The 19,236-nt window shown below is 45.1% G+C and overlaps 1 protein-coding gene across 3 annotated transcripts; it reads left to right on the top strand.

The window, feature by feature from the left end:
* Nucleotides 1–500: 500 nt before the first annotated feature.
* LOC109888667 (inosine-5'-monophosphate dehydrogenase 1b) lies at nucleotides 501–19,000 on the top strand. Of its 3 annotated transcripts, XM_031822839.1 has the most exons (17): nucleotides 501–1,134; nucleotides 1,615–2,993; nucleotides 3,795–3,893; nucleotides 4,703–4,751; nucleotides 9,900–10,001; nucleotides 10,227–10,301; nucleotides 10,518–10,724; nucleotides 10,868–10,955; nucleotides 11,090–11,289; nucleotides 11,372–11,462; nucleotides 11,577–11,672; nucleotides 11,805–11,948; nucleotides 12,085–12,229; nucleotides 15,829–15,972; nucleotides 16,081–16,164; nucleotides 16,383–16,479; nucleotides 18,442–19,000. In XM_031822839.1, exons 2-16 carry the CDS (start codon nucleotides 2,752–2,754, stop codon nucleotides 16,465–16,467), a joined length of 1,851 nt encoding a protein of 616 aa, XP_031678699.1. In that variant the 5' UTR covers nucleotides 501–1,134; nucleotides 1,615–2,751; the 3' UTR covers nucleotides 16,468–16,479; nucleotides 18,442–19,000. The 3 variants fall into 3 exon arrangements, with proteins under 3 accessions (XP_031678699.1, XP_031678700.1, XP_020335419.1); XM_031822840.1 differs by lacking the exon at nucleotides 16,383–16,479; XM_020479830.2 differs by lacking the exon at nucleotides 501–1,134 and having other exon boundaries at nucleotides 1,291–2,993.
* The last annotated feature ends 236 nt before the right edge of the window (nucleotides 19,001–19,236 follow it).

The raw sequence follows: 19,236 nt of genomic DNA, 5'->3' as shown, positions 1-19,236 counted from the left end.
TGGTATTTAACCCCCCCCCCCCCCCCCCCCCCCAAATGAAAGACTAATTAGCTGCTAATGCGGCTATCACAAAGAGCTACAAATGCCATGATGATCTGGACGAGACTGCCGAATCGAGGCAAAGGTAAGAATCTCTGTATTAACTAACTAAATGTAGTAGTGAATAAATTGGCTACATTTCTTTAAATGGACAATTGTGTAAACTTTCTTGTGCAAGTTTATTTGGACACAATACCTGTTAACAAACGTGTCAGCTAGAAATGACTTGCAGGGATTTGTAGTTTTGGATGTGTACTTTGATGCTAATTAGCATTTTCAAATCTAAGAGTGAATAGAGCCAAATATATTGATGAAAGTCACCTTGTCCGATAGAGACTTCTATGGTTATAAAAATATCATGCCAGGGTAAGCCTACATGAAACACAACCCTTATTTTTAGTGTTTCTAAAATCCCCTATGGAAAAATGAATGGTGGAAAAACAATTGGAACCATTTCCTTGTTTGACTGCTAGGTTTTATGGGTATTATCATACATCCACTGTGGGGATCTACTAGACAAACAATGTTAGTCATTGGATGAAGACATCTACTATAGGGGTGAGTTTTGTTCGAGATCCCTGACGCTCCTTATGAATATTAACATGTATCGCTTGCAGTGCAGTTTTGGAAGCACCTTATCTTACATATCAGCATTAAAGAAAATAAGGTTAAATTGATACACACCTTGATAGGGTTAGTGTTTCAAAACAGCCATATCTCCATGTTACAGTGCTTGTTTATGGAAAACAGACGACCACCTGTGCTAATTACTTAACTAGCTTGCTCTGAACACCTGTGTGTAAGCGTAACTTGGGAAGTGTAGTTTCCTTAGATGGAGGCACCCATAGTTGAATGGGTCTGTGCAAAAACTGCTACAGTAAGGGTATCTTTTTTATTTTAATGATTATTTCTCCGGATGAAAGATATGGGCCATATGTTTCAAAAGCTGCATCGCAAGCAATGGTTATTTATGTTTCTAAACGTTAAAACACAGCGTGGGATTGTAGTTCACATGAGGCAGTCGTGGGCGACGCTAACAGCTGAGACCTGTAGCAAGAAAGCAGAATGCCGCTTAGGGTTTTCAAGAACTACAGGGTAAGTTAAGCCGCCTACACAGTTCTGTACTGAATGAAATATTACCACTACCTTTTTAAAACCAAGTCTATCTTTATTTCCCAAACACTATATATATTTTTTGTCTTTTAATAATTGTAAGCATCTTTTAACACCGGTGTGACAGGTTTAACACCTAACAAAACACCTTTAAAAAAAACAACAACACTTTTAACATAGGCCAGGCCCTGATGTTACCTCATATCCCAGCCATAATGCCTTGTGTTACCCCTGAGAAGAAAACACTTCAATTTGCTCAACTTACCCAACTTACACTTGGACTATATTAGCCCAAACAGCTATAAGGATGCACTTTCATGCTAGGTTTAGGGCCTCATATTGAAGCTAATAGAGACTGAGGAAATTATGACCTCTTCCTAAATATTTGGCCAAATGATTAATTTTGTTTATGGTTTCCTAAATTTACCCTTTTGGCTCAATTTACCCCACTCTCCCCTACAGGGCATACAGAAAGAGAGTATACAAGAGAGAGACTGTAAGTGAGTATTGAAGAGGCTTTTTAGGTCCAATCCCTCAGTAATTGTCACAAGTAGTCATCTGCAGATGATGTTCCTGAGAGCGTCCCTAGCAACCCAGTCACCCTCCGCTCAGTCAATGGGTTCAGAGCAGCACAGAGTTTAGTTTAGCTAACCTGCCTACACAAAGCTGTCAGAGACTGGTAACACACACTCCCCTCACCATGGCGATACTGGGAAGGGAAAGTGTGTCATCTCACCACCCCCAACCGTTCCCTCCGCCCCCTCTATCACTCCACTCTCACTCCCTCTCTCCTCCCTCCACTCCACCTAGTTGCCCCCTCCTGCTTTAATTCCTCCAATCCTCTTTGTAGGACTGACGTCTGCTACAGTCACAAACAGAGCTAAGACAAGAGAGGAGAGTGGAGGAAAAAGAGTCTGGTAGTCTCAGAAACAAACTGCTCTCTGTCTCTCACACTTCCACTAGCTCAGCTCCCAGGGCTCTCCAGGACTCAGGGGGGGTGCTCTACCCTCACAGCATCCTCTCCTCGCTCCTTGTTGGGGCTCACCTCACTGCCTGAGGCCGGGGAACATCCAGGGGACATCTAGGTGACACTCACTCAGCCTCACCCAGGACCTGGGACTTCAGCTCCAGCTCGGCTCTCTAAAATCGGGTCCTCCTCAAAGGCCTTCTGAGCCTGCAACGTGACCCACCCTTCTTCTGTCTGACTGAGAGAGAGAGGGAACTGTCATTCTATCTCAGGCCTCAACTCCCATGCACTGTATCTGCAGAGAAGCTAGAAGACAGGAGAATACCCTAAAGACAGAGACCGGATGATTTCAATTTGTCCTACTGATATCGTCATAAGAGATAAGACACAGCAGTGTGTGTGTCTGTGTATTTCTTATAACGAGTGTGACACAGACCACTCTGTGTCAGCTGTGTGTTAGAGAAAGAACACACACTGGGGAAGACTTTTCTTGTGGCATTTGATGTGCAGATGTGTGTGTGACATGTCAGGTGTGTGACTCATTGTAGTTGTCAGGCATTGAATGTGCATTTGAGACGTGAGTGTGGCCTTAAGTGTGCGAGAGGCTTCGGTTTCCTCTAGATTTCTCTGGGATGGAGGGTCAAGGCTACGACCGGTTTGGTGAAGGTGAGCGTGACACCTACCAGATCGACTACCGCCGTATCGTTGGTGATACCGAGCCCGCTAGGTCGCGTCTCTTGCCCCTCGAAGGGGAACACACACACCCCAACGCCAACACCCATGGAGCCTACACACACACCAACCCTCACGGCCACGAGACAGCCGCGCAGAGGTACAGCGCCACACGCATCCAAGCCGGATATGAACCTGAGAGGTGAGTCAGACACACACACACACACACACACACAGGTGAGAAACAAAACCGCTATACTGTGCCAGTCATAATCAGCTAACCTTCAATTGCCCTAACAATCAGGATCGAAGCCCTTACAGGGTCCCAGAAGCCACTAGTCTAGTGAATTACTGGCTTTCATCCACATGAACTACAGTAACTGCCAAAATATTAATCTGCCAGTCAAGGTTTTTTCATTGAGGTGGTCAGTGAGCTTTATAAATCCTAGTTAGCTGCTACCCAAGAGACAGTGATGTAACTAAAGCTTCTTACCTGCTGCATGACCATCACACAGACTGAGTTTCTATTGACAGGGTTACAGAGTCTGTAGGTTGGCCAACACATCCAGACTACAGAGCCAACGTATTTATGTAAACAACCACACTGAAGGTAAACTTGTGATGTTGTCCTACATCCATCCATAATTATAAGGTGTTGATGAAAGACCACTACATTCAGTGTATTCCCTTGTATCACGTAAAAACAAGAAATGGTAGGTTACAGCCAGCTCTCCACATCAGTGATGTGGTTAAAAGAAAAATAGGTGGGTAAACTCTGCTTGTCGCAGTGAAACAAGTAACGCTTGAAACATGGAGATACGGTATTATGGGGGATTACATCATTAAATATGTCCATGTTTAATCTGCAGGGTGAAAACTACAAATCCTGCATTAGAGTCTAGATTCTAGAAGCTCTTCACCTCCATTATGGTCAACAGGGTTATGCCTATGGACAGTATATGGGAGAGAGGAAAGAATGTAAGTGTGTGTGTGTGTGTTTCAGCATGGCTGACTATCTGATCAGTGGAGGGACAGGGTACGTGCCTGAAGATGGACTCACGGCTCAGCAGCTCTTCTCTATCGGGGATGGACTCACATACAAGTAATATTTTGTATACATTCTACCAGAGTTAGAGAGCAGCATTTCCAATGATATTGATTGAAATTGCTATAATTGTGCAATTTAAAGTTATGAAAGAGGGAGTCAATGAAGAGGCCTTCAGCCTGTAGCCACACCTTCAACAGGTGCGTGGTGCTATCTATGACAGCGGTGCTGAAACCACGTTGTTGGTGAGTGCTGCTCGCTGTGCAGTCCATGTTGCTGATTGCTGAATTGTTTACTTATGTGGCAACTACAGAAGTATAACAGATGTGCTCACAGTTCCCGATAACTCAGAGAGCTCTGAAACGCATGTATAAGACCCTGCCGCCAGGTTGGCTGTTGTGGTCATATAATTTGGCAAAATTCAGAGCCAGACATCATGTTGCTGCCCCGAGAGTAAAAACAAACACTCACTGACTGCTGAGATGATATGGTGAGACCAGACCAGTAGAATAAGGATCATTATGAATCCTTACTTTAAAATTAGAATGAGCACAATAGTGTTACCAGCCCTAATGGAGGTTTACACAGAGAGACAATAAAATCGTTAATCCAGTACAGTGGGAGTATTATAAAGAGGCTTTATCTCCAATACACACTGTGTGAGGGTGTTTGTGTGATATGCAGAGTGGTTAAGGGTGTAGGGATGTGATGCTGTGCTGGCCAGGGGTTAGGGTTCAGACAGAGGACTGGTGATGGGAGGCAAGGAGTGAGGAGAGTACACCAATCAGTTTTCTCACTGTTTGGCAAAAGGACTTGTGTCTGACCGTACAATGTTTTCTCTCTCTCCCCTCCCTCTCTTTCTACAGTGATTTCCTGATTCTTCCTGGTTTCATAGACTTTAACTCTGATGACGTGGTGAGTTTGTTTAACCTTTTCATTGCTAATAACAACAAAGCTACATATACAATATTATAGCCATGCTACAGCTTTAGTCAACTCCATTGCTGTTGTCTGGAACATACAAATACATATGATATAATAACCAGACGTACATAGAAGTCGTGTGCGTGCAGCAACTTCTCTCATGTGGTCTTCTGTCTCTCTGAGGACTGGAGGTTGCTGAGTGTTTCTCTCAGTTGAATAACGTGTACACACACACACACACACACATACACTTGAGACCTCAAAGGGATTCTCCGCTTCTGTGCCTGTGCAAACATGCCCAGGGCAAAACACACACACACACCGTGGATAGATGGCAGCATCCGTGCAAAACTGAAAGAGCGAACCAACACATTTTACCACGTTAAGGTAACTGGGAACATGGACGAGTACAAACATCCCAGCTATTCCCTCAGTAAGGAAATCAAACAGACAAAATGTCAGTACAGAGGTAGAGTTGCAATTCTATTTTGTAGAGACTCCAGACAATCACGGATTATAAAGGGAAAAGAAGCCACGTCGTGGACCCCGATGCCTTGCTCCCGGACAGGTTAAACACAATCAAGGATAACACAGTGCCGTCGCTCACGACGACTGTAAGCTCTCGTTCGCGGTGGCCGACGTGATTTAGACATTTAAGTGTGTTAACCCTCACAAGGCTGCCTGCCCAGACAGCATCACTAGCCATGACCTTAGAGCATGTGCAGATCAGCTGGCTGGAGTGTTTACGGACCTGTTTAATCTCTCCCTATCCCAGTCTGTTGTCCCCACTTGCTTCAAGATGTCCAAATTGTTTCTGCATACTGCCTCAACAGATCCGCTGATGACGCAATCACCATCGCACTTCACACTGCCCTTCCCAATCAGGACAAGAGGAATACCTATGTAAGAATGCTTCTCATTGACTACAGCTCAACCTTCAACACCATAGGGCCCTTTTAGCTCATCATTAAGCTCGGCCTGGGCCAGAAACCCCACCCTGTGCAACTGGGTCCTGGACTTCCTGATAGGCCGACCCCGAGTGGTGATGGTAGGCAACAACACGTCCGCTACACAGATCCTCAACACGAGGGCCCCAAAAGAGTGGGTGCTCAGCCCCCTCCTGTACTCCCTGTCTACCCATGACCACGGCCGTCTCCAACTCAGTCATCAAGTTTGCAGACGACACAACAGTAGTAGCCTGATTACAGCCTACAGGGAGGAGGTGAGGACCCTGGTGAAGTGGTGCCAGGAAATAACCTCTCCCTCAACTTCAACAAAATGAACGAACTGATCTTTGATTTCAGGAGACCACAGAGGGAGCACACCCCCATCCACATCGACAGGGCCGCAGTGGAAAGGGTGAAAAGATTGAAGTTCCTTGGCGTGTACATAACTGACAACCTGAAATGAACCATCCACACTAACAGTGTGGTGAAAAAGGTGCAACAGTGCCTTTTCAACCTCAGGAAGCTGAAGAAATTAGTCTTGGCCTCTAAGACCCTCGCAAACTTCTAGATGCACCACTGAGAGCATCCTGTCAGACTGTATCACCGTGTGGTACGGCAACTGCACCGTCCGCAACCGCATGGCTCTCCAGACAGTGATGCGGTCAGCCAAACGGTACACCGGGGGTACACTGCCTGCCCTCTAGGACAGGTATTCCCCAGGGGTACGCACAATGCCGTCGGGGTGATTCACATTTTTTTTTTAAGTTGGTTTTTTTTCTCACCTGAGTAGCCTCGTTTCACTGCCAAAAATAAAATGAAACCATCTAGTGTTCAGCGAAATAACAAAGACAATGCCAAATACAGGTAGCCTAGTCAAATAATTAACATCCAATCACATTAACCGTTACTCTCTCATGGGGATTCCACTAACAGTTCATATGTAGCCAAACGTAGCTGCTGCTCATTCCGTTCACTCAAAAAATTATAAATGGTTAAAAAAAGTAAGGCCTGCGTCCAAAGAGACACATACCAGCTCTACTGGTAGTACTGCTACAACCAGCAGTACTACACCTGCACCTGTCGACAACACAAGTTCTTCTGCTTCCACGAGCATATCCAATGCTAGCATCAGTAATTCTACATTTGTTGTTAGCCCAGCTAGCATGGACACTGGCTGCATCAGATTCACAACTGTCAAAGAGCTACTGCCCCCTTACCCGGGAAAGCACTGAACAATAGACAGAGACGTTGGACCATCGAAGAGGCGCAAATATGATGAGAACTACATTGATTTGGGGTTCACTTATATTGGGAGTAGTGCCTTTCCTCAGCCACAGTGTGTTATATGTGCAAAAGTATCTCATAACTCGATGAAACCTTCACTCTTGCACAGACTTTTAGAAACAAAACATGCCAATTTCAAAAACAAGCCGTGGGAGATTTTGAGCGAGAATTAAGAATTTGAGTAGTAAGACATGAATAAAAGCAACAGATACCATTAATAAGAAAGGGCTACAAGCATTTTATATGGTGAGCTACCGAGTGGCTAGGACAGGCAAGCCCCATACTACTGTGGAGGACTTAATTCTTCCTGCTGCCACGGATATGGCTGGGACAATGCTGGGGGAAAGGCCAAAACAACTATACAGACAATTCCTTCATCAAACAACACTGTTTCATAACGCATCAGTGACATCGCAGGAGATGTTTTGAAAAACAATGCTGCTTTGCATACAAGCCAGTGAAATCTATGCGTTACAGCTGGATTCAACAGACGTTGCGGGCCTGGCACAGCTCCTGGTATATGTTCGTTACATATATGGGGGGTCAATTAAGGAAGACATTTATGGGGGGTCAATTAAGAGGATATTTTTTAAAGTACTGGACAGCTTTGTGACATTAATTGAACTTTGGTAGTCAGGATGTGTTGGTATCTGTACTGATGGCGCAAAAGCCATGACAGGGAGACATAGTGGAGTGGTAACGAGCGTGCAAGCAGTTGCTCTCGACGCCACTGCAGCATCCACCGAGAGGCTCTTGCTGCCAAAGGAATGCCTGACAGCTTGAAATATGTTTTGGACACTACAGTGAAAATGGTTAACTTTGTTAAAGCAAGGCCCCTGAACTCTAATATATTTTCTGCACTATGCAATGATATGGGCAGCGATCATGTAACACTTTTACAACATACAGAAGTGCGCTGGTTGTCAAGGGGCAAAGTATTGACACGTTTTTTTTTAAATTGAGAAATGAGCTTCAAGTTCTTTACTGACCATTTTCGCTCGTCTGACCCCATGCATGATAACAAGTTTCTCACACAACTGGCTATCTGGGTGATGTTTTTTCTCAAACGAATGATCTGAATCTAGGATTACAGGGACTCTCCGCAACTATATTCAATATGCTACTCAATGTGCAATGATTAAAAAGTTGGAGCTCTTCTCTGTCTGTATTAACAAGGACAACACACAGGTCTTTCCATCATTGTATTTTTTTGTGTGCAAATGAACTCTAGCTTATGGACAATGTCATGTGATATAGTGAAGCACCTGAGTGAGTTTGGTGCGCAATTACGCAGGTACTTACCCTAAACGGATGACAAAAAAAACAACTGGATTTGTTTTACCTTTCATGCCCTGCCTCCAGTCCACTTACCGATATCTGAATGCGAGCCTCATTGAAATTGCAACAAGCGGTTCTATGAAAATTGAATTTAGTCAGAAGCCACTGCCAGATTTCTGGATTGGTCTGCGCTCAGAGTATCCTGCCTTGGCAAATCGCGCTGTTAAGATACTGATGCCCTTTGCAACCACATACCTATGTGAGAGTGGATTCTCGGCCCTCACTAGCATGAAAAACTAAATACAGGCACAGACTGTGTGTGGAAAATGATATAATACTGAGACTCTTTCCAATACAACCCAACATTGCAGAGTTATGTGCATCCTTTCAAGCACAACCTTCTCATTAACCTCTGAGTTATTCACAATTTTCGATTAACAAATAAAGTTTTATATGTAAGATGGCTAAATAAAGAGCAAAATTATAGATTATTATTATATTATTATTTGTGCCCTGGTCCTATAAGAGCTCTTTGTCACAAACTGGGCTTGTGGGAAGTGACAAACTCATTCTCATATTTAATAAATGTGTAGTGTGTGTGTGTGTGTGTCAGGCTTCCAATGATGGCAAAAATCAACATTTGAGAGTGCACTGGTCCTGGTGCTAGAGGGGGTACGCAGCTGGAGGTTGAATGTTTGACGGGGTACGGGACTATAAAAAGTTTGGGAACCACTGCTTTAGGACATCTACAGCACCCGATGTCACAGGAAGGCCAAGAAGATCATCAAGTACCTCAGCCACCAGAGCCACGGCATGTTCACCCCGCTACCATCTAGAAGGCAGAGACGGTACATGTGCATCAAAGCTGGGACAGAGAGACTGAAAAACAGTTTCTATCTCCAGGACACTGTTAAATAGTCACCACTAGCTGGCCTCTGCCCAGTCACTTTTTAATAAGATTTACATACTGTTTTACCCACTTCATATGTATATACTGTATTCTAATGAAGGCTCAATCTATATAAATACTGCTGTACACACCTTTTCTATTCATATACTGTCCATACTGTTTATACACACCATCATATGCGTATATACTTACATTCCGGACTCTGACATTGCTCGTTCTAATATTTCTATATTTCTTAAATCCTTTATTTATTTTGGGGGGGATTTGCGTGTATTGTTTTGTACTGCTCTGTTGGAGCTAGGAACATAAGAATGTTCTCTACACTTGCAATAACATCTGCAAAATATGTGTTCTCGACCAATAGAATTTGATTTGAACAACACTGATGAGAACAGCAACACCAGTCCCTCATGGCTGCGAGTCAGATTCATGTCCTGTGTAATTGCTTTAGTAGGCTACAGGTGCTGGTGTTTTTAGCTTGTTTGTTCTTTACTGCCAGAAGGGTATATCCCCTGTGGTATTTGACTGTATAATCAGGATTTAACAGGGACAGCTCATGTCCATGGTGCCACCTAATGGCAATGAGGTATTGCATGTTCTGATTGGTCTTGCCTCAGTCACAGATCTTTGGTTGACAGGGTGCTATTATTTTTGTAGTTACGTTTTTTTCCATCCCTGTAATGTGATATTAGTGTGACGTTGTCTACTTCCTGTTCCCAGGACCTGACTTCAGCTCTGACCAGGAAGATCACCCTGAAGACTCCTCTAATCTCGTCTCCCATGGATACAGTCACTGAGTCCTCCATGGCCATCGCTATGGCTGTGAGTATAGAGCCACTCCACCTTCTCACCCAGCCAACACCAATAAGACAAGGCCACAAATCTGTCACAACACTTCATATACTAGTGGTATTTTTGGTTGTGGGTTTTTATGTATTGCGCCCCCCAAAAATGTGTGATAATACCTGGACTCTGGTATATTGAAGTCTCATTGGGCAAACATCTTGTTTGGCTAACCCTGATTGGTCAGTTCACTGTGTGTCGTAGCTCATGGGCGGGATCGGGATCATGCACCATAACTGTACTCCAGAGTTCCAAGCCAACGAGGTCCGCTTGGTCAAGGTAAGATGGAGGCTAGCGGTTGGACAACCTACAGATATATATTGATTTACAAATATATTGATATACATTGATATATTGATATATATATTGATATACCACTACAGTATAAAGTCTCATGTCAAATTACATTGTGACAATGTAACAGTATGTGAATACACTCAAACCTCCTGGTACATTTGCTGAATAATGTTTCTTACATTATTTATTTGTGGTCAGAAATTTGAGCAGGGTTTCATCACAGACCCGGTGGTAATGAGTCCTCACCACACGGTGGGAGACGTGTTCGAAGCTAAGGTCCGCCACGGCTTCTCTGGCATCCCCGTCACAGAGACAGGAAAGATGGGAAGCAAGCTGGTGGGTATCGTCACCTCCCGAGACATCGACTTCCTTTCCGAGAAAGACCATGACAAACCCCTGGAAGAGGTGTGTGTTTGTGCTTGACATGTTTGAATGACATGTTTGTTTGGACATACAGTCATTACAATTGTCAACATATTGTTAACTGGGTGACTTGTCATATTGAATACTATTCCTGTGAGGTTTACATGCATGGTTGATTCTTGCAGGCCATGACAAAGAGGGAAGATTTAGTGGTTGCACCAGCTGGTGTAACATTGAAAGAAGCCAACGATATCCTGCAGCGCAGCAAGAAAGGTACCATATGGTAGTAACACAATGTTCTGTAGAGACTCTTTACTCAGACAGGACATGATCAAATATCTATCTCTGTTTGGTAAATGAAAGAATTTTTAGAGAAGTTCTCCTTTTGTGTCCTCTGTCTCTCTTAGGTAAGCTGCCTATAGTGAATGACAGTGATGAGCTGGTGGCCATCATAGCGAGGACAGACCTGAAGAAGAACAGAGACTACCCTCTAGCCTCTAAAGACTCCAGGAAGCAGCTGTTGTGTGGAGCTGCCATTGGAACCAGAGAGGAGGACAAGTACAGACTGGACCTGCTGATGCAGGCTGGTGTCGACATGGTGGTGCTGGTGGGTCTGGGGAAGGAGTTGGGTTATTATATTGTATTTTTGTGTTCCACTCCTCTCTAACCCCTGTCTGTTTACCATGTAGGACTCCTCCCAGGGGAACTCTGTCTATCAGATCAACATGATCAACTACATCAAACAGAAATACCCTGAACTACAGGTGGTGGGAGGAAACGGTGAGTCTGCTCTCCTCTACCTTCTCTAGCAATGCCTCTCACGTTAATCTCTTGCATTTTCACTCTGTCTCTCTCTCTCTCTTTCTCCCCATCCTCTATTTTCATTCTCTGTAGTGGTGACTGCAGCACAGGCTAAGAATCTGATAGATGCGGGTGTGGATGCTCTGAGGGTGGGGATGGGCTGTGGCTCCATCTGCATCACCCAGGAAGGTATGGAGAGACAGAGCAGAATAGCAAATGGGGAGGGAGAAGGAGAGGGAGGGAGGAGAGAAGTTTGACTGTTTAGTTAAAAATACAAACTATTTGTGAATTGCTGACATGTTGCTTTGTGCTGTGTGCCAGTGATGGCATGTGGGCGTCCCCAGGGTACATCAGTGTACAAGGTGGCAGAGTATGCCAGGCGTTTCGGTGTGCCTGTCATCGCAGACGGAGGCATCCAGACCGTTGGACACGTGGTCAAAGCTCTCGCTCTCGGGGCATCCACAGGTGTGTGTGTGTGTGTTGAACCCACCCAGCATATTTAACCTTTTTCCATAAACAGGAAAATCCACATCATAGGCTACTATTGATGGTCAGACTTTTACCTCCTTTCACTTCTGACACCTGACCTCTGTGCCCTCAGTGATGATGGGGTCATTGCTCGCGGCTACCACGGAGGCCCCGGGGGAGTATTTCTTCTCGGACGGTGTGCGACTAAAGAAGTATCGCGGGATGGGATCCCTTGACGCCATGGAGAAGAACAGCAGCAGCCAGAAACGCTACTTCAGGTCGAGAGAGGGAGACAGATTGTTTTGTTTATTTTCAGTAATAGGGCTAAGGAGAGAGATGCGTGTAACTCCACAGTGAGGGGGATGTGTGTGTGTGTGTCTGTGTGTCTGTCCGGCGCCGACAGAGATGGCCGCCTCGCTTCGCGTTCCTAGGAAACTATGCAGTTTTTTGTTTTTTTACGTGTTATTTCTTACACTAGTACCCCAGGTCATCTTAGGTTTCATCACATACAGCCGAGAAGAACTACTGAATATAAGATCAGCGTCAACTCACCACCAGTACGACCAAGAATATGTTTTTCGCGATGCGGATCCTGTGTTCTGCCTTACAACCAGTGCCACGGGATGGTTCCCATGCAGCGACCCAAAAAAACGACTCCGAAAAAGAGGGAAACGAAGCGGTCTTCTGGTCAGACTCCGGAGACGGGCACATCGTGCACCACTCCCTAGCATTCTTCTTGCCAATGTCCAGTCTCTTGACAACAAGGTTGATGAAATCCGAGCAAGGGTAGCATTCCAGAGGGACATCAGAGACTGTAACGTTCTCTGCTTCACGGAAACGTGGCTCACTGGAGAGACGCAATCCGAAGCGGTGCAGCCAGCGGGTTTCTCCACGCATCGCGCGGACAGAAACGAACATCTTTCTGGTAAGAAGAGGGGCGGGGGCGTATGCCTTATGGCCAACGTGACATGGTGTGATGAAAGAAACATACAGGAACTCAAATCCTTCTGTTCACCTGATTTAGAATTCCTCACAATCAAATGTAGACCGCATTATCTACCAAGAGAATTCTCTTCGATTATAATCACAGCCGTATATATCCCCCCCCAAGCAGACACATCGATGGCTCTGAACGAACTTTATTTAACTCTCTGCAAACTGGAAACGATTTATCCGGAGGCTGCATTCATTGTAGCTGGGGATTTTAACAAGGCTAATCTGAAAACAAGACTCCCTAAATTTTATCAGCATATCGATTGCGCAACCAGGGGTGGAAAGACCCTGGATCATTGTTACTCTAACTTCCGCGACGCATATAAGGCCCTGCCCCGCCCCCCTTTCGGAAAAGCTGACCACGACTCCATTTTGTTGATCCCTGCCTACAGACAGAAACTAAAACAAGAAGCTCCCACGCTGAGGTCTGTCCAACGCTGGTCCGACCAAGCTGACTCCACACTCCAAGACTGCTTCCATCACGTGGACTGGGAGATGTTTCGTATTGCGTCAGCCAACAACATTGACGAATACGCTGATTCGGTGTGCGAGTTCATTAGAACGTGCGTTGAAGATGTCGTTCCCATAGCAACGATTAAAACATTCCCCAACCAGAAACCGTGGATTGATGGCAGCATTTGTGTGGAACTGAAGGCGCGAACCACTGCTTTTAATCAGGGCAAGGTGTCTGGTAACATGACTGAATACAAACAGTGCAGCTATTCCCTCCGCAAGGCTATCAAACAAGCTAAGCGCCAGTACAGAGACAAAGTAGAATCTCAATTCAACGGCTCAGACACAAGAGGCATGTGGCAGGGTCTACAGTCAATCACGGACTACAGGAAGAAACCCAGCCCAGTCACGGACCAGGATGTCTTGCTCCCAGGCAGACTAAACAACTTTTTTGCCCGCTTTGAGGACAATACAGTGCCACTGACACGGCCTGCAACGAAAACATGCGGTCTCTCCTTCACTGCAGCCGAAGTGAGTAAGACATTTAAACGTGTTAACCCTCGCAAGGCTGCAGGCCCAGACGGCATCCCCAGCCGTGCCCTCAGAGCATGCACAGACCAGCTGGCCGGTGTGTTTACGGACATATTCAACCAATCCCTATACCAGTCTGCTGTTCCCACATGCTTCAAGAGGGCCACCATTGTTCCTGTTCCCAAGAAAGATAAGGTAACTGAGCTAAACGACTACCGCCCCGTAGCACTCACATCCGTCATCATGAAGTGCTTTGAGAGACTAGTCAAGGACCATATCACCTCCACCCTACCTGACACCCTTGACCCACTCCAATTTGCTTACCGCCCAAATAGGTCCACAGATGATGCAATCTCAACCACACTGCACACTGCCCTAACCCATCTGGACAAGAGGAATACCTATGTGAGAATGCTGTTCATCGACTACAGCTCGGCATTCAACACCATAGTACCCTCCAAGCTCGTCATCAAGCTCGAGACCCTGGGTCTCGACCCCGCCCTGTGCAACTGGGTACTGGACTTCCTGACGGGCCGCCCCCAGGTGGTGAGGGTAGGCAACAACATCTCCTCCCCGCTGATCCTCAACACTGGGGCCCCACAAGGGTGCGTTCTGAGCCCTCTCCTGTACTCCCTGTTCACCCACGACTGCGTGGCCACGCACGCCTCCAACTCAATCATCAAGTTTGCGGACGACACAACAGTGGTAGGCTTGATTACCAACAACGACGAGACGGCCTACAGGGAGGAGGTGAGGGCCCTCGGAGTGTGGTGTCAGGAAAATAACCTCACACTCAACGTCAACAAAACTAAGGAGATGATTGTGGACTTCAGGAAACAGCAGAGGGAACACCCCCCCCCATTCACATCGATGGAACAGTAGTGGAGAGGGTAGCAAGTTTTAAGTTCCTCGGCATACACATCACAGACAAACTGAATTGGTCCACTCACACAGACAGCATCGTGAGGAAGGCGCAGCAGCGCCTCTTCAACCTCAGGAGGCTGAAGAAATTCGGCTTGTCACCAAAAGCACTCACAAACTTCTACAGATGCACAATCGAGAGCATCCTGGCGGGCTGTATCACCGCCTGGTATGGCAACTGCACCGCCCTCAACCGTAAGGCTCTCCAGAGGGTAGTGAGGTCTGCACAACGCATCACCGGGGGCAAACTACCTGCCCTCCAGGACACCTACACCACCCGATGCTACAGGAAGGCCATAAAGATCATCAAGGACATCAACCACCCGAGCCACTGCCTGTTCACCCCGCTGTCATCCAGAAGGCGAGGTCAGTACAGGTGCATCAAAGCTGGGACCGAGAGACTGAAAAACAGCTTCTATCTCAAGGCCATCAGACTGTTAAACAGCCACCACTAACATTGAGTGGCTACTGCCAACACACTGTCAATGCCACTGACTCTACTCCAGCCACTTTAATCATGGGAAATTGATGGGAAATGATGTAAATATATCACTAGCCACTTTAAACAATGCTACCTTATATAATGTTACTTACCCTACATTATTCATCTCATATGCATACGTAGATACTGTACTCTATATCATCGACTGCATCCTTATGTAATACATGTATCACTAGCCACTTTAACTATGCCACTTGGTTTACATACTCATCTCATATGTATATACTGTACTCGATATCATCTACTGTATCTTGCCTATGCTGCTCTGTACCATCACTCATTCATATATCCTTATGTACATATTCTTTATCCCCTTACATTGTGTATAAGACAGTAGTTTTTTTTGGAATTGTTAGTTAGATTACTTGTTCGTTATTACTGCATTGTCGGAACTAGAAGCACAAGCATTTCGCTACACTCGCATTAACATCTGCTAACCATGTGTATGTGACAAATAAATTTGATTTGATTTGACAGTGAGGGGGACAAGGTGAAGGTGGCTCAGGGTGTGTCAGGGTCGGTCCAGGATAAAGGCTCCATCCATAAATTTGCCCCCTATCTCATTGCTGGCATACAACATGGCTGCCAAGACATCGGAGCTAAGAGCCTCTGCATACTGCGGTTTGTCTATGAACAGATCTAAGACTGTGTTATTGTATTCCACTTCTTTGATATGATCTGTGTGTCTCTGTTCCATTTTTTGTGATGTATTGTTGTATGTTATTCCAGGTCCATGATGTACTCTGGGGAGCTGAAGTTTGAGAAGAGGACCATGTCAGCTCAGGTTGAGGGGGGAGTACACGGGCTGCACTCGTAAGTCTGGTATCGCTTACACATCCTTTCCTCTGGAATTCCTTGTGATCTTGTGCTCTTGTGCTCCTCTGTGATCGACTAACCTGTCCTTTTGTCTCATGTTCTGTCCGAAATGTCCTTTAACTTTAACTTTGCTCTGGGTGGTAGTGTGTGTGTGTGTGTGTGTGTGTTTGTTCTCACCAGTGGCGTCCGTATCTCCTTGACTACATGTTGTTTAGGAGTTGCTACTTAAACCGGGGATTGGCAGTCTTACCATACGAGGTCCATTGTGGGTGCAGGCTTTCGCTCCAGCCAAAGCAGTAACAGCAGATGCAAGTAATTACGTTTTGACTATGATTGGTTCATTTATTGTGCTAGAATTGTAACCGCTTTAGCTGGGGCCTAATCCTGCACCCACACTGGCCATTTGCGGATATACAGTGCATTCGGAAAGTATTCGAACCCCTTCCAGGTTTCCAAATTGTATCACATTACAGCCTTATTCTAAAATGTATTAAATAAATAAAATTCCTCATCATTCTACACAAAATACCCCATAATGACACAGTGAAAACAGGTTTTTAGACATTTTTGCAAATGTATTAAAAATGTAAAACAGATAACTTATGTAAATAAGTATTCAGACCCTTTGCTATGAGACTTGAAATTGAGCTCAGGTGCATCCTGTTTCCATTGATCGTTGAGATGTTTCTACAACTTGATTGGAGTCCACCTGTGGTAAATTCAATTGATTGGAGATGATTTGGAAATGCAAACACCTGTCTATATAAGGTCCCACAGTTGACAGTGCATGTCAGAGCAAAAACCAAGCCATGAGGTCGAAGCAATTGTCCGTAGAGCTCATAGACAGGATTGTGTCGAGGCACAGATCTGGTGAGGGGTACCAAAAATTGTCTGCAGCATTGAAGGTCCACAAGAACACAGTCGCCTCCATCATTCTTAAATGGAAGAATTTTGGAACCACCAAGACTCTTCCTAGAGCTGTCTGCCCGGTTGAACTGAACAATCAGGGGAGAAGGGCCTTGGTCAGGGAGGTGACCAAAAACCTGATGGTCACTCTGACAGAGATCCAGAGTTCCTCTGTGGAGATGGTTGTCCTTCTGGAAATTTCTCCATCTCTGCAGCACTCCACCAATCAGGCCTTTATGATAGAGTGGCCAGACAGAAGCCATACCTCAGTAAACGGCACATGACAGCCCGCTTGGAGTTTGCCAAAAAAGCACCTAAAAACTCTGACATGATAAACAAGATTCTCTGGACTGATGAAACCAAGATGAAACTCTTTGGCCTGAATGCCAAGCGTCACGTCTTGAGGAAACCTGGCAACATCCCTACGGTGAAGCATGGTGGTGGTTGCATCATGCTGTTTTTTTTAATTCAGTGGCAGGGAATGGGAGACTAGTCAGGATCGAGGGAAAGATGGAACGGAGCAAAGTAGAGAGATGCTTGATGAAAATCTGTTCCAGAGCGCTAAGGACCTAAGACTAGGGTGAAGGTGCACCTTCCAATAGGACAACAACCCTAAGCACACAGCCAAGACAAAGCACGAGTGTCCTTGAGTGGCCCAGCCAGAGCCATCTCTGGAGAGACCTGGAAATAACTGTGCTGCGACGCTCGACATCCAACCTGATGGAGGTTGAGAGGATCTGTAGAGAAGAATGGGAGAAACTCCCCAAATACAGGTGTGCCACGCTTGTAGCGTCATTCCCAAGAAGACTCGAGGCTAATCGCTGCCAAATTTGTTTCGACAAAGTACTGAGTAAAGCATCTGAATACTTATGTAAATGTGATATTTCCCCCCAAAAAATGTATACATTTAAAAAAAATCTAAAAACCAGTTTTTGCTTTGTCATTATGGGGTATTTTGTGTAGATTGTAGAATTTAATCAATTTTAGAGTAAGTCTGTAATGTGGAAAAAGTCAGGGTCTGAATACTTTCCCAATGCACTGTAATTGCTTACCCCTGAGTATAACAGTATTACTGAAGGAAGTTAAGTCAAAATGTCTTCTCTCTTTCTCTTACTCATGCTCTCATCATAGATATTCTTTTGTGCCATGTAAGTACATTCTCCCTGTGCTCACAACCTTTCCTACTGCAATTTTCTCTTTGTTATCTTTTTGTTTTCAGGAAGACGCAGGGTTAGAAGTACAGATAAGGACTTTTTAAAGCCCTAACAACTTGATAAAACCCTCAATCTAGTATATCCAGTCTAATATGAGTTTCAATGAGACTTGACTTGCATTCCTGATTGTTGTCTGTGTGTTGTCCTCCTGTAGTTATGAGAAGCGGCTATACTGAGGGTGGAGCGAGAAGAAGCACACGAGCAGCTCCCAGCGTACCCCCACCAGCAGCCACCAGGCACAACAGATACATGTGACCTACCTACAACCACTACTCAATTCAACCATCACATAACCTTTTGGCTATACATAAGACCGCTGACTCCTCTCTTCTCCTCCCACCCACTATCTCTATCTTTCTCTGTGTTGTGTAAGATGCTTTTGAGGGACCATAAAGTCACCTCTGACTTGATTGATGTTATGACATAATCTATGGTCACATGGCACAGAGCCATCAGACTGTATAAGGTATGTAGCGCATGTAGAACTGTGAATACTGTGAACTACTTTACGTACCCTGGAACTCTTTATACCAGTTTTGGTTGATCATGGTCCTATGTCTCAGATGTATTTGAATGTACAGTAGTGTCGATGACCATATGGAATAGCCTAGAGGTCTGTTAGTGTGGCTCTACTGTAGAGAGGACCAAAGCCACGGTAGGCGTTAGCCTTCAATCAGGGATAACCACAGCGCCTTAAGACTGCACATGGAGTCTATACTGTGGATAGTGCTGGAATCTGTTTTTCATTGGATTCTCATCAGTTTGAAGAAAAAAAAGAAAGAGAACCACCATTATTTTTTTCGTGTGAAGTTCACTAAGATTTGGGATGTGTTTTCATTCATGTTATGTGTGTTTTCTGATGACAGGGTGATTGTACAGTGACTTTGGCCTAGTCTGTGGTGTTAATAATATGATACGATGGATTTGAGTGCATTCGGAAAGTATTCAG

Source organism: Oncorhynchus kisutch, linkage group LG4 (genome assembly GCF_002021735.2).
Source record: "Oncorhynchus kisutch isolate 150728-3 linkage group LG4, Okis_V2, whole genome shotgun sequence".
Lineage (NCBI taxonomy): Eukaryota > Metazoa > Chordata > Actinopteri > Salmoniformes > Salmonidae > Oncorhynchus > Oncorhynchus kisutch.
The sequence above is the reverse complement of the archived record's forward strand: the minus strand, read 5'-3'. Positions and strand labels throughout refer to the sequence as shown.

What these genes read in the sequence shown, in the direction of transcription:
- LOC109888667 (XM_031822839.1), top strand. Translation starts at nt 2,752, where the DNA reads ATGGAGGGTCAAGGCTACGACCGGTTTGGTGAAGGTGAGCGTGACACC. An exon ending in ACGAGGTCCGCTTGGTCAAG is followed by an intron (nt 10,302 to 10,517) that starts GTAAGATGGAGG and finishes ATTTGTGGTCAG; the next exon opens with AAATTTGAGCAGGGTTTCAT. An exon ending in CCTGCAGCGCAGCAAGAAAG is followed by an intron (nt 10,956 to 11,089) that starts GTACCATATGGT and finishes TGTCTCTCTTAG; the next exon opens with GTAAGCTGCCTATAGTGAAT.